Genomic DNA, 12,611 nt, shown 5'->3' on the forward strand with positions numbered 1-12,611 from the left:
GAGATCTGGTTAGAAATGCAGAATCTCAGGCCACACCCAGACCCCTGGCACCAGGACCAGCATTTTCCCAAGATCCCAGACGGAGTCCTGTGCACCTTGGCTGTGGGGTGTGCCACTCTGGGCCCTAATGGAATCCCCAGGGGGTTTTTATTTAATCACATCCCGGTGAGAGAGAGAGAGAGAGAGAGAGAGAGAGAGAGAGAGAGAGAGAGAGAGAGAAAGAGGAAAAGAGAGACTTCCTCGGGTGACTTCTACCATTAAAAACTTACGTTAGAGACGCAGGTTCCAAGCCAGCAGTAAGAACAACGGCAGCCATGCCAGGTTTCCACGAGCAAAAGCTCCTCTTTTAAGGCTCAGTTGCAAGTGACACTACTGAGAAGCAAGTTCTAGAGAACTGGAGGGCACAGTCTCCCCACCCCTCCCCCGTGATAAGTCACTCAGCGCAGGAAGGCCACCCCCACCCCCCACCCTTTATTTTACAAGCTGCCAGTTGCTGTGATGTTCCTAAGGCTGAGGTGGTGACAGGCAGGCCCTTTACAGCCAATTGGAGAAAGAAATTAAGTAGTCAGAGTGGAATTTCCACATGTTAGGTATGTGTCAGAAATTGAAATCTAATGGAGTGGAAAACATCACTCCCCAGCATGCTCCAAGGATTTCCTAGGGTTCATATACTTCAAAGGACTAGCTTAAACTGTCTTCTGATTCCAGATAAAATAAGATTCACAGGTGCTCAGAGATCTGCACCCGTAACTGCGGATCCTCCCTGAAGCCGGCACTTCCACTGGGTTTCCAGCTGCACGTGTTTTGTTGACACCATGTCCAGTCTGAAGTCACACTGAGGACACGTCCTCCCTGTGTCCTGAGGCTCATGGGGTGACTGGTGATTCCTTTAAACCTTAGTGATGGAACAGTCCATCCAAAATACTGTCAACCAACTATCATTTCACCCCTACCCAAAGCTCTGAGTTGGAAAAGACTTTGAAAGAAATGCAGTTGTATGTTTTCAAGTACAGAGAGCAACCCAACACAGGCATGAAGAAAGGACTCTGGGGACCGCACATTATTATTTAGCTTTAAAAAGAAAATAGAAGTAAATAAATGGTGCTGAAGCATTTGTGTGAATCATCTCCAGTTCCAAGGTGTAGAATCAGCATCTGATAGGTAGAATCAGTTCTCATACACAGTAGCCCATGTCCTTGCCAACCTCACAAGCCGGAGATGTGCTGGCGAATGTGTGTGTGTGTGGGGGGGGAGGGTGTGATCAATTATGGAAGGAGAGGGGGCAGGCACCATGGAAGAGGCTCCTCTCCTGAAGCCCTGACCTGGACTCTCCCTCTCCCTAAGAATATGCTACCCACATGGGTACGGCAAAACCCCAAAGTCAATCAACTACTCTAAGGACCGCATTCTGGAAAACAAAGCTCAGTGCCATCTGTTACAATGTGCTATTACAATGTAAAGTTCTGCCACTTCCCAGGGGCAGGCTGCACCATTCTTGCTCATTTCTTACTACTTCATCCCATATTTCTAATTGATGGCTAACCAGCAATGCAGGTGAACATCCCATAAATATCTCAGAATGGTCAGGTTCAAAACAAGCACCCTCTCCTTGACCTACGTAGGGACTCTGCCCCCACCAGCACTCATCCCCACAAATGTCTCCGTTATCCACGGAGGCAGAAGCACTTTCCCAAGGCTGCCGCAACACTATCTCCCATCCTGCAACATGACCTTGGTTACTCCCTCATCAAGTAGTGGCATCTAATTTCCCTTCCTTGAATCAGGGCTGGCCTCAGTGACTCTTGTAACCACGAGAACATAGCACAAGTCACGCTGCCTGAATTCTGCAAGCGGCTTCCGCTTGGATCTCTTGGGCCGATGGTCCTTCTTAGGACACTCCCACGGCAGCCCAGCGCCACGCTGGGGGAAGCCCAAGACAGTCGAGGGTGCTCCCCTCTGAAGACCCAGGCGAGCCTTTGAGTTATCCAGCTCCAGTGCAGGACATAGGAGTAAAGGAGCTTCCAGATGAACCCAAGCCCCAGCAGTTCGAGTCACCTCAGTTGTTCAGGTCTCCACAGCTGGGGTCCCAGACACCTTAGAGCAGAAACAAACTGTCTCCACTCCTGACAGAATCGGTGAATGTCATGAAATAGTCATTCTATGCCAATGAGTTTGGAGTGGTTGTTTTTCTAATGCAGCAATATCCTCTGGGGTGTCTAAACCAGAAATTACTCCTCAGGCCTCCTTTGCCCTTGACCCTCGGATCTAATGGGACATGTGAATGTCGAATCCTTAACAAACATCATGATGCGCCCCCTTTCTCCATCCTGGCCACATCGGTTTAGGTCCTCACCACTTTTTACTCGGAGTATTGTCTACTCCCTTCTCCCCACTGCTGCCAACACGGGATTTCTAAAATAAAGTCACATACCCAACAGATATTTATTGAGTGCCTATCATGGGCTCTGCATGGGACAGATATGGCCTCAGTTCTCATGAAGCGAACAGTCTGGTGGGAGAGAGCGTCATTCAAGGACATTATTGTAAACGTGCTTGGGGAGTGCAGGTAAGTGCAAGGGGCTCTGGGAGCATACAACAAGGGGTTTGCTCTAGCCTGGGGCTGTGGCTGGGGCTGGGGGTTGGATTAGGCTCTCTAAGGAAGTGACGCTTACGTTGAGACCTGGGAAGTGAGCAGGAGCCAGTCACAGGAGAGAGGCTGCTGTGGGCACTGGATGGAAAGCCCTGGGGAAGGGAAAGACTTGCCAAGAACCAAGAACTGGGGGTGGATGGGGTGGATGGGATGGATGGTGCACAGTGAATAAGGCTGAAGCTATGGGCAGCCAGCCAGTCAGGAGAGGAAGACAGGACCAAATCACATGGGCCTGAGCAGCCAAGAGCAGGAGCTGGAACCAGACTCCAAGTGCAGTGAAGACTTTGCCCTGATGAAGACCGGACCGAGAGCAGTGAACACGCTGCAAAGAGGCCATGGTGGAGGTGGCCACTGTATACCTCCCCATGCTACTTTCAGCCCCGAATGCTTTACTGCTCCCTAGGCCTGTGGGAGAGTAACCAAACTCTTCATCTAGGCTCCAGGAATGACTTGCAGTTTCTGAGTCTCAGCTCCTTGAGCCGCAGTGCTGCCTCAGTCTGGAATGCTCTGCTCCTGAGACCCCTGGGGCCAATTTACCTGCCACACTCCAAACTCAGCCAGGTGTCCTCACCTCCAGGAAGCCTTCCTTGACCAGGGGAGGCCATGGAAGAGTTTCCCTAGCTTCCCACTCATGCCCCTGTTGAAGCACTCCACGCCTTCAATCACATGCTCCCACCAAGCCTCTACAACATGCCAGGCCCACAGCCTGGTGTCCCAACACCAACTCAGAATTAGACAGATTGGACCCGGGGCCCTCAGAGTGCTAGCAGATTAGCTGGATGATGGGCAACAAGAAAACCACTCGCTCTGTTTTTAAATTCCCCTGTGATGGGGTGAAAATGTGAGCAAGCACACACTCAGCCTCTTTTCATACCACCCTCATTCCCCCAGGCTTACTTTCAGTTCCTCTACACGCCCTGTCAACTCCCCCCCACCCTCACCACAGAGCCTCAGTATGTATGTAGTCCCCTATTCTGGGCACTTGTGCCCCTCCCCTGCCCTAATGCACTCCTTTTCGCAAGGAAGCCTTTCCTTACACCCTCCAGGGCAGACTTCTTTGTCACAGCTCTTGGAGTGGAACCACAGGTCAATCCATCCAAAGACGGAGGCACTGCATGAGTGAGGCTCCTCCTGCGCGCTTCAGCTCTGTCCCCATGGTTGTAGGTGTGCGTGGGTGGACTTTCCCATAAATACAGCTTTCTGCCTTCCCTGTTTGAAGAGACTTATGCCTTGACTGCCTTATGCTGAACTCTCTAAGACCCAGCCCAAGATTTTATCTGAAAAACCACCAGGCATAGGGAAGCCCAAGGTTCAGCAGAAGTGCCCACCGTCCTGCAAACAGAGAGAAGCCGAACTAATGGGAAAGGCGGGTAAGATGGCAAAGGCAGGAATGACACTAATCAGCAAAATTTTTCTCAACATGTGGGCAGAGTCATTGCTGGGAAAACTAACTGTTCATTGCATTTGTCTCTTCATCCACTCAGTGTACTTGGATTTGGGGAGAGAAGGGTCCATTGAGAAGAATTACTGCTGCAGCTTCAGCCCAGGGGCACCCAGGAGGATGGGACTGCCCGAAAGGAAGTAGAGGGGCCAAGAAGGTCTGATGATGGAAAGATGGGAGAACATTAGGTTTGCTATGAAAGGCATGAGGGGAGGAACTGGTATGTGTGTGGGGGTGATAACAGCTAATATTCATTGAGGACTTTCTTAAAGCTGGTCTAAGTCCTTTACACTTACTTTCTGATTTAATATTCATAGCCATCCAGTGTAATAGGAACTAATAACATGCCCATCTTATGGATGCAGACACTGAGGCACAGAAAGAAACAGCCCTTTCCTCAAAGTCACACATCTAGAAAGTGGTGAGGCCAAGACTGAAGCCCACAGCCTGCATCCAGGGCCCTCCCTCTTCACCATCACGCACGCATGTTGTGTCTCAGAGTCGCGCAAGAAGATGCGGCACCTGAAGCAGATTAAAGGGATTAGCCTGCTAAAGGAAGGTCTGCAGCGAGGGAACGGAGGATGAATGGAAATGTGGACATTTTAAAGGTGGGAGGAAGAGGAGAAATAGGAGTGTAATAGGGATCCCCCGCCAAGGAGGTCAGCGTTTCCTGAAGGAGAGACTGTTAAAAAGGACAAGCACGTACGTCAGAGAAAGCAGAGGTCGGGAGAAGGTGATGGATCAAAGGCTCACTGGACTTGCCACTGGGTTCTTGGTGACCTTTAAGAAAGTGTTATCCAGCTGTGGCGAGGTAGTTCAGTTGTTTAGAGCATCGTTCTCATACGCTAAGGCTGTGAGTTCAATCCCTGGTCAGGGCACATACAAGATTCAACCAATGAAGGCATAAATAAGTGGAACAACCTCTCTCTCTGTCTCTCTCTCTCTCACTCACACACACACACACACACACACACACACCCCAATTAAAAAAATTAAAACAGGAAAGTGCTACCATAGAGTAGCAGGAAGCTCACGGAGGAAAGAACCCAAGAGGACGGGAGAGCTTGAGGTGACAGGACCCCAGCCCGAGGCAGAAAGCAGGATTCAGGTAAGAATTTGCTGTGGTTGGGGAAGTGGTGGGTGTATTTTAAGCCAGCCAGAATGAGAGAACGGGAGAGTTAATTAATAAAGCAACGCTGCTGAGGAGGCAGGAGAGAGCTTGTGCATCCCTCCCCAAGGCTCAGAAGAAAGAGCCGTTTGCACCAACCCGGAACGCCCTCCAGAGCACTCCTTTCTTCCCAGGACCTCAGCCCAAGGCCGGGTCCTAGCTGGCTCAGACTCACCCAAGGAGCTGACCAGTGACACCCGGACGGTAAATTAAAAAGCCAACAAAAGGACCCAGTCAAGGAATTTAAGGAAGCTGTGGCTGAATGGAATTAAACTAGTTTCTTTAAAGCCAGAACTTCTTGGATGCTTTCATACCAATGGATAACCTTAAACTCCTCGATGAAGGTAAAGAGTTCTGGGTTTCCGGTCACGGGGACCACAGAATCTTTATGTCCTGGAGCATTCGGTGGCACTAATGTTTCCCAGGACACACCTTAGGAAAGACTGTTCTGTTCTAGTGTGTTCCTCATGCAAAGAGAATGCTCATCCCACACATGGAAAACATCCGCACCCAGTCCTGCCAATCCTTGCTCAAAGTGAGCTAAGGGTAAAGTTCCTTTAGTCAGATCTGTGGGCTTACCAATCCCTCCACAGCACGTTCAAACAGCGTGTTTGCACTTGTTCTTAGGTCTCAGGGCACTCAATAAATGTCCTCCAACCGAAAAGCAGGTGCGATGGGTCTCTCAAAACACTTCCTTAACACTAAAAGCTCGGTTGGGCTAGGGCATGTTTCAAAAAGGGAGAACCCACTTTCTGCCCGAAGACAACATTGTTAGAGAAGTGGACGTGGGTCGTGCTGTGCTGTAGTGGGCGCTGGCCCCTGGTGTCACTCGGCCTGACAGTACTTCACAGAGCGCCTCATGCGCTGGCGTCCTGAAGAAGTGAATTCATCGAAGAAAGCTGTCCTTCGTGCAAAATGTCAAGACAGAGAGATGATGGTTGGAAGGTCAGAGTGACACTGACTTTTATTGGGAAAATGCCACCCTGACTGATATGGTTCAGATGGTGGGCATTGTCCTGCAGACTGAAAGGTTGCGAGTTCGATTCCTGGTCAGGGCGACTGATCGATGTTTCCTTCACATCGATGTTTCTCTCCCTTTCTTTCTCCCTCCCTTCCTCTGTCTCTAAAAATAAATAAACTAGATCATTTTTTTTAATTGGGAAGATGCCCAAGTGAGCATATGGGAAGAAAAAAAATAAGAAAGATAGAAAGAGGGATTTAGAGGAAGAGGGAGAGAGAAAGGAGGGGAGGAGATGATGGTGAGGGGTGGGGTACCAGGCAGAAGTAGGACGGGAGGGGAGAGGTTTAGCACTTACTGAATGTCCTCTGTGTGGTTGACAAGGGCAGACAGAGGTGTCAGAACAATAGTATGTTTTAAAAGTCACAAGCAAAGTCATTTGACAGGGGTTTGAGAAATGAGAATCACCAAATTCTTCTAGAAAGATAAGCCACCATCAGAAAAAAAGACTATGAAGGGACCAGATCAAGTCTGAGCACCCTCAAGGCCTGTATCCTGAGGGTAGCAATCGACAAGAAATGTGATCCGCCAACTGAATCAATGGGGAAAGAGCCCTGAGCACCAGACTGGGAAGGCAGAGTTGGAAAAAAACAGAGGTGAGAGTTGCCACCCACTACGTGCTTGTGTGATCTTTCTGCAGGCACCCAGCCCCAGCCCTTTCGCTGTGTCCTTAACCACACATCTGATAGCGTGACACCAAGCAACGACGGCAAAGCTCACCCTTTGCCCCACTGAGCCACCTCTCTGCTAGGTCATCAGATAGCTACATATAGCAGAGATTCCAAGACTGCGATATGAAACTTAGAAGTGCAGAGGGAAAGGAATGGGGAAGAAACACGTTCTGCACTATCTGGGCAGTCAGCTAGAACTCCTTGCGAACCTGTCAGTGCACACGATCCGGTCTGGACCTGTTTGGACAGAGGCCACATTCCTGTTCAGATTGGCCTCGATTCCACTTTAATTCAGCCCAATTGTCATGACTTCTATTTAGAGGCAAAAGCAGTGAAGCTTATTGCTCAATAGCTTAAAATTACAGCCAGAAGTCCACAAGAAAGTCTAGAAATTCTACATGTTTGATATGGAAAGCTGAGAGCGGGCAACACAAGTCAGCGGGCTCCCCAGGTTTCAGAGCCTGCGGTGGGAGGGGCCCTGCGAGAACCCGTGCCCTTCCTCACATTGACACCCTCCCCACACAGAGGAACTGAAGACAGGCACCATCGGACCAGAGCAGGGGGGAGTGCTGCACAAGAGTCCTTTTTTCCTCCGGGTGAAAACTGTTTGGAAAAAGACCAGTTTAACCAGGCAGCAGAACCCTGGAGGGAGAGGCGGGGGTCAGGGGGTGAGAGGAGGGAAGCATACTTTTGGGAGACCTTGGAAGGCAGGCTGGCAGTGACAGAGGCTTTGAAGAAACCAGATGCAGCCAGAGGTCACTGATAGACAGGGTGGAGAGGTGTGTCTGCAGAGTCAGAAGCAGATCAATTTCACAGAGATTTCTGTCAATGGGAAAGTTATTTAGCTGGACTTGCAGCAAATGAAGTAGAAAAGCCACCAGGGAAAAAACATAACTATGAAAGTAAACTAAGTTTTTGTTTTTTTAAATCCTCACCCAAGACTCTATTTATTGATTAGAGAGAGAGCGAGAGGCAGTGAGAGAGAGAGAGAGAGAGAGAGAGAGAGAGAGAGAGAGAGAGACATTGATGTGAGAGAGAAACATCAATTGGTTGCCTCCAGTATGCACCCTGACCAGGGATCAAACCCACAGCCTAGGTATGTGCTCCAACTGGGAATTGAACTGGCAACATTTTGGTGCTCGGGACGATGCTCCAACCAACCGAGCTACCCAGCCAGGGCAGTAAGCTGTGTTCTGTTACCCTAAATGACAAACTGTCAAGAGACATCAGTAGAGCTGAGTATTTGCAGCAGGAGACCATGTGGTCCACAGAGCCTAAAATGTTTACTCTCTGGTCCCTAACAGAAAAAATTGGCCAACCTGGTGGAGACCCTGCCTTGAAGCCACCCTGATTCTGGGTTGGTGGCACAGTTTGCTATATAAAAGGCCCTGCATGGCCATCAGACTCATAAAAACTTTCCTAGAGAGAGCTCACACCATTTTATATTCACTACTGACAGAACAAAAGGTATGGTAACTCCAAGGTTCCTGCGTACAGGAACAAGCAAATCTTCCACATACAAATCCCTTCTAAAAACACAGACACTAGCGAAGACCTCCTATTCCTGGGCAGAACTTCTCAGGTACGGTAGACCAGCCCTACGTACTGGGGACGATGTGCGTTTGTGTAAGCCCATCAGCCACTCTCCCAACTGCATCCCGAGATAAGAAGACACCGCCTGGATCATCCAACAAGGGCCCTTCGGGCTTTGCAGCCACTGGCACTGCCCACGTGAGGGTGACAAGGGCAGGGCCCGGTCTCCAGGTCCCAGAACGGTTACCTTTTCTGAACGTCTCCCGTCTTTCCTCCGCTTCTTTGTTGACTCGATTCTGAGCAGGTTCAATTGCAGGCTCCTGGTCTTCAAGTTCGTCTTCTGTTTCATCGTCACTGTAGGGAACCACTTCATCATTAGGCTGCGAATCCTCCTCGAATGTCGTTTCCGAGTCTCTTTCTGTATTCATTCTGCTGGTAAATTGGAACTACCTGGTTTAAAAGAGAGGGAAACCAGAGTGAATTATGACCCATGCCCAGTTTTTGGTGGAATTCTGCCTGCATCTGCTTACAATGGCCTTTTAACGGAACATTATTTTACCAACATGTATCTCTGTCTGAATAAGGACCCCAAAGTTCAAATTATCATGCAAATAGGAACAAAACCGTTCACTATTGATTATACACTTAGGTGAGAATTAACAACAACAACAACAACAAAATTATAGCTTCAAGAATTTTTTTAAGTGGGTAGACAAACTTCAAGGTTGTATTTCAAACTGGGGGTCTCCACTCAGCAAAATCAACTGGTTCACAACCAACATCAAAATAAAATGAAACATTATAGCCCTGGCTGGCGTAGCTCAGTGGATTGAGCATGGGCTGCAAACCAAAGGGTCGCCAGTTCGATTCCCAGTCAGGGCACATGACTGGGTCGCGGGCCAGGTCCCCAGTAAGGGGCGCGTGAGAGTAAACCACACGTTAATCTTTCTCTCACTCTCTTTCTCCTTCTCTTCCCCTCTCTCTAAAAATAAATAAATAAAATCTTTTAAAAATAGTGAAAAAAACCCCAAAAATAAATAAATGAAATGAAACATGGTAAAATATCAGGACAGCACACACAGTAAGAGTCTGTTGGTGACAGTTTCAGAAGCCAATGCATACACACAGTTATTTGCACTGTGGTTCTTAACAGAACTGAATTTCTTACCGCGGATTGCTTGCAAAATTCAAAACCCATTTACCAAAGATACCAGGTTTCTGCTAACACTAATATTCTGAGTCTTTACTCCGATATATTAAATACAAGCTTATGTCCTCAAATTTTGCTAAGGGCTCTCTGGGAGCACTCCTTAGCCAATTTTCCTACCTGCCACCACCCGCTGCCCATAGCTAAAATTTGTGTTTGTGTGTGTGCCACTGTGTAAAACGACTCTACACAAGTGACAGGAACAACCTTAGTTACATTTGTAGTGGGAAAACATTTACACAAGTTCTTCAGGACAGGCATGCAGCCTGCAATTATGTACCTAAGCACCACACTGCCATGTGCTCAGCACCGCAACAACGGCGCCTCACATTCATGCGGCGTTACCAGCACACCGGGCCCTGCCTGAAATGCTTTACAGATGCTGACCCTTGACCTTTCCCACACCCCCTCGGTGAAGATGTTACTGTTATTTCTCCTCTACTGAGGAGAAGGCCCAAGGCCTTCGGCATCAAAGAACTTGCACGACAATTATTAAAACTTCACAGCAAAAACAACTGCTTTCCAAAGAGAGATGTTCTATAGTTCTATACTTTTATGTTATAGTCTGTTATGTATTTCAATCAGGTGTTTGCCTTGAGTGGCACTATTGAGCTGGTTGCATGCTTTGTACCAAATCTAACCTCTCAGATATCTAAATGTTTATGGCTATAAGTGTACATCTAGGACGTGTTCAACTATTTATGAGGATTTTGTCCAGTGTTATTGAAAGTGGTAAAACCCAGAAACTACTCGGATGTCCAGTGACTGGCAGCTGTGGCCGTAAACTGTGGCCTCCCCATACTATGGGGACAGATTAAATTGTTATTTAAATCATGATCATTAGCGCTTCTAATGACAATGCACACATCCAAACACGTTAAATTGGAAAGTGAGATTTACGACCCAACTGTTCATGAAAATCAATAATATTCTTGGGGAAATTAGGTATTATAGTCCCAGTTTTTCACACACACACACACACACACACACACACACTTACTCATTTTCCTAAATCCCAACAACTGCCATGCATGGTTTTAAATGAGATGATGCACGCAAGTGCTGGGTTCAGTGTTTAGCCTACAGTTAGTCCTCAAACATCAGTCATTGTTATTGTTAACAATTATTTCCCTAATTAGAAAAAAGTTACAATAACAAATGGAACCATAGGAGGATCTATCCCTTTAGGTTTTTCTATCACGTCTAAAATGCACCTGCCCCTTATGGGAGGTAAATTATTAGACTATTAAAAAACATTGAGTATACTTAAGCACAGGCATGTTCAGTTATAAAACCTTTTAATTGCAGAATGAAACATTTCTCCCTCTTTTCCAAATGTCTGTGGGTTTAGAAATGGCCATTTCTTGGGACTTTGCAAGCATTTAATTGGCCTTTTTGTGGTTTTGTAATATTGTAGCTTCAATGCTTTAGCTAATACTTCAATTTATTGAATACAGTTTCTTTTGAAAAACTGCAAACTCTCCAAGGCAAAACTTTCACCAGAAATCTTTCACAACAAAAATAATAAAGTGATCACCACTAACTAAACACCTACTATGTGTCAAGCGGCTATTATCATCCCATCTTACAGATAAGTGACTAAGGCTTAGCTGGTAAATGGCAGGGCCATGATCTAATCTCTCCATTACAGGGACATATAAAATATTGCCAAGTCTGAAAGCACCTTATAAAAACACCTTTTTATTGTAGCAAAATGTACATAAAATAAGATTTATCATTCAAATCATTTTTAAGAATGCAGGGTGGTGGCAGTAAGCACAGTCTGTAGAAACCCTTTGTAAGTAGACATGTGTCATCATTACTTCCGAGCATCTCCATGCTTATTTCTCAATTAAGGGCGGATTCAGTCCTTCGAGGTAGGGAGAGGAGACAAACAAAAAGAAATGGATTCGACAACTGATAACCACAAGTATGTGATCCAAAGTTAGCAAGGCATTGCACAACCAGCCGAGTCACACCCAGACGTGCTCCGCAGGCCCGGTCTGTGCAGCCGACCTGGAAAGCCAGGCAGGGAGCTCTAAGCCGCGTGGGAAGTTCTCTGATGTACGTGTGTGTATGTGTGTGTGTGTGTGCGCGCGCGACCCAGACACACAGCCACACGTGGGACTAGCTTGGCTCTGCCGCTTTAGGACGGTGAAGGAAAAGTTAGGAAGAAATCATTTCTCTGAAGCCCCAGCTGAAGCCTCCCAGGTCTACCCCACAAGCCCCAGGAGGCAGGCACTGCGTGTGCTATGCATTCGGAAACTCTGTCATGTCTCACCGCCGCGCCAGCACATGGCAGCCACCTGTGCATTTCCTCAGCCTCCTCTCACGCCTGCAAGCACGAGGCTGTCATTATACACTAGGCCCTGGGAGCGGACCGCCTGGAGACTTCCAGGTTATCGAGGGTACAGATAAATGCACTATGCCTGATAGTCATGAGACAAGGTCACTTCTACCTAACACACACCTCCAATCCATCCCCTCGTCCCCATTTCCACAGCCGCCACCCTAATGCAGACAACGACCGTCTCTGTCCTAAAATGCTACAGAGGGACTCTAACTAGACTTCACGCAATGACCTCCCACATGGACACCACAGCCCTGCCATTCTCCCACATGTTGGTTTCCACCCTCTCCTTCTCAGTGCTTATGAAAGAAAGATTTTCAATAGGCGGAGAACACCCGTTACTCCCTCCCCTTTACCCCTACTGCTCCTCCCTAAGGAAGGGACCTTGGAAAATGTATTGGTCAGAGCCTGCAGCACTAAGGGGGTGGGGGGTCATGTTACTCTATCACTTGAGTTTAATGCTGAGGAAATTGCGTGGTCGGTCCCCACCTCACCGTCTCCCTGCAGTCAACACTGAGGACAGGGTCTGCTTTTTAGCAGCAAGCCCAGAATCCTCTTCTCTCTTTGTTCTGC

At 47.9% G+C, this 12,611-nt stretch overlaps 1 protein-coding gene across 4 annotated transcripts in view; it reads right to left on the minus strand.

The window, feature by feature from the left end:
- ATP8B1 (ATPase phospholipid transporting 8B1) overlaps positions 1-12,611 on the minus strand; it is a 112,699-nt gene that overhangs the window by 46,863 nt on the left and 53,225 nt on the right. For all 4 annotated transcript variants that reach the window (XM_053913401.2, XM_053913400.2, XM_053913399.2 and 1 more), the window contains exon 2: positions 8,729-8,931. In XM_053913401.2, the coding sequence (XP_053769376.1) occupies positions 8,729-8,909 (181 nt within the window). In that variant the 5' untranslated portion in view covers positions 8,910-8,931. The remainder of the gene's footprint in view (positions 1-8,728; positions 8,932-12,611) is intronic.

The sequence above is a fragment of the Desmodus rotundus genome, chromosome 10, assembly GCF_022682495.2.
Source record: "Desmodus rotundus isolate HL8 chromosome 10, HLdesRot8A.1, whole genome shotgun sequence".
NCBI classification, from domain to species: Eukaryota; Metazoa; Chordata; class Mammalia; order Chiroptera; family Phyllostomidae; genus Desmodus; species Desmodus rotundus.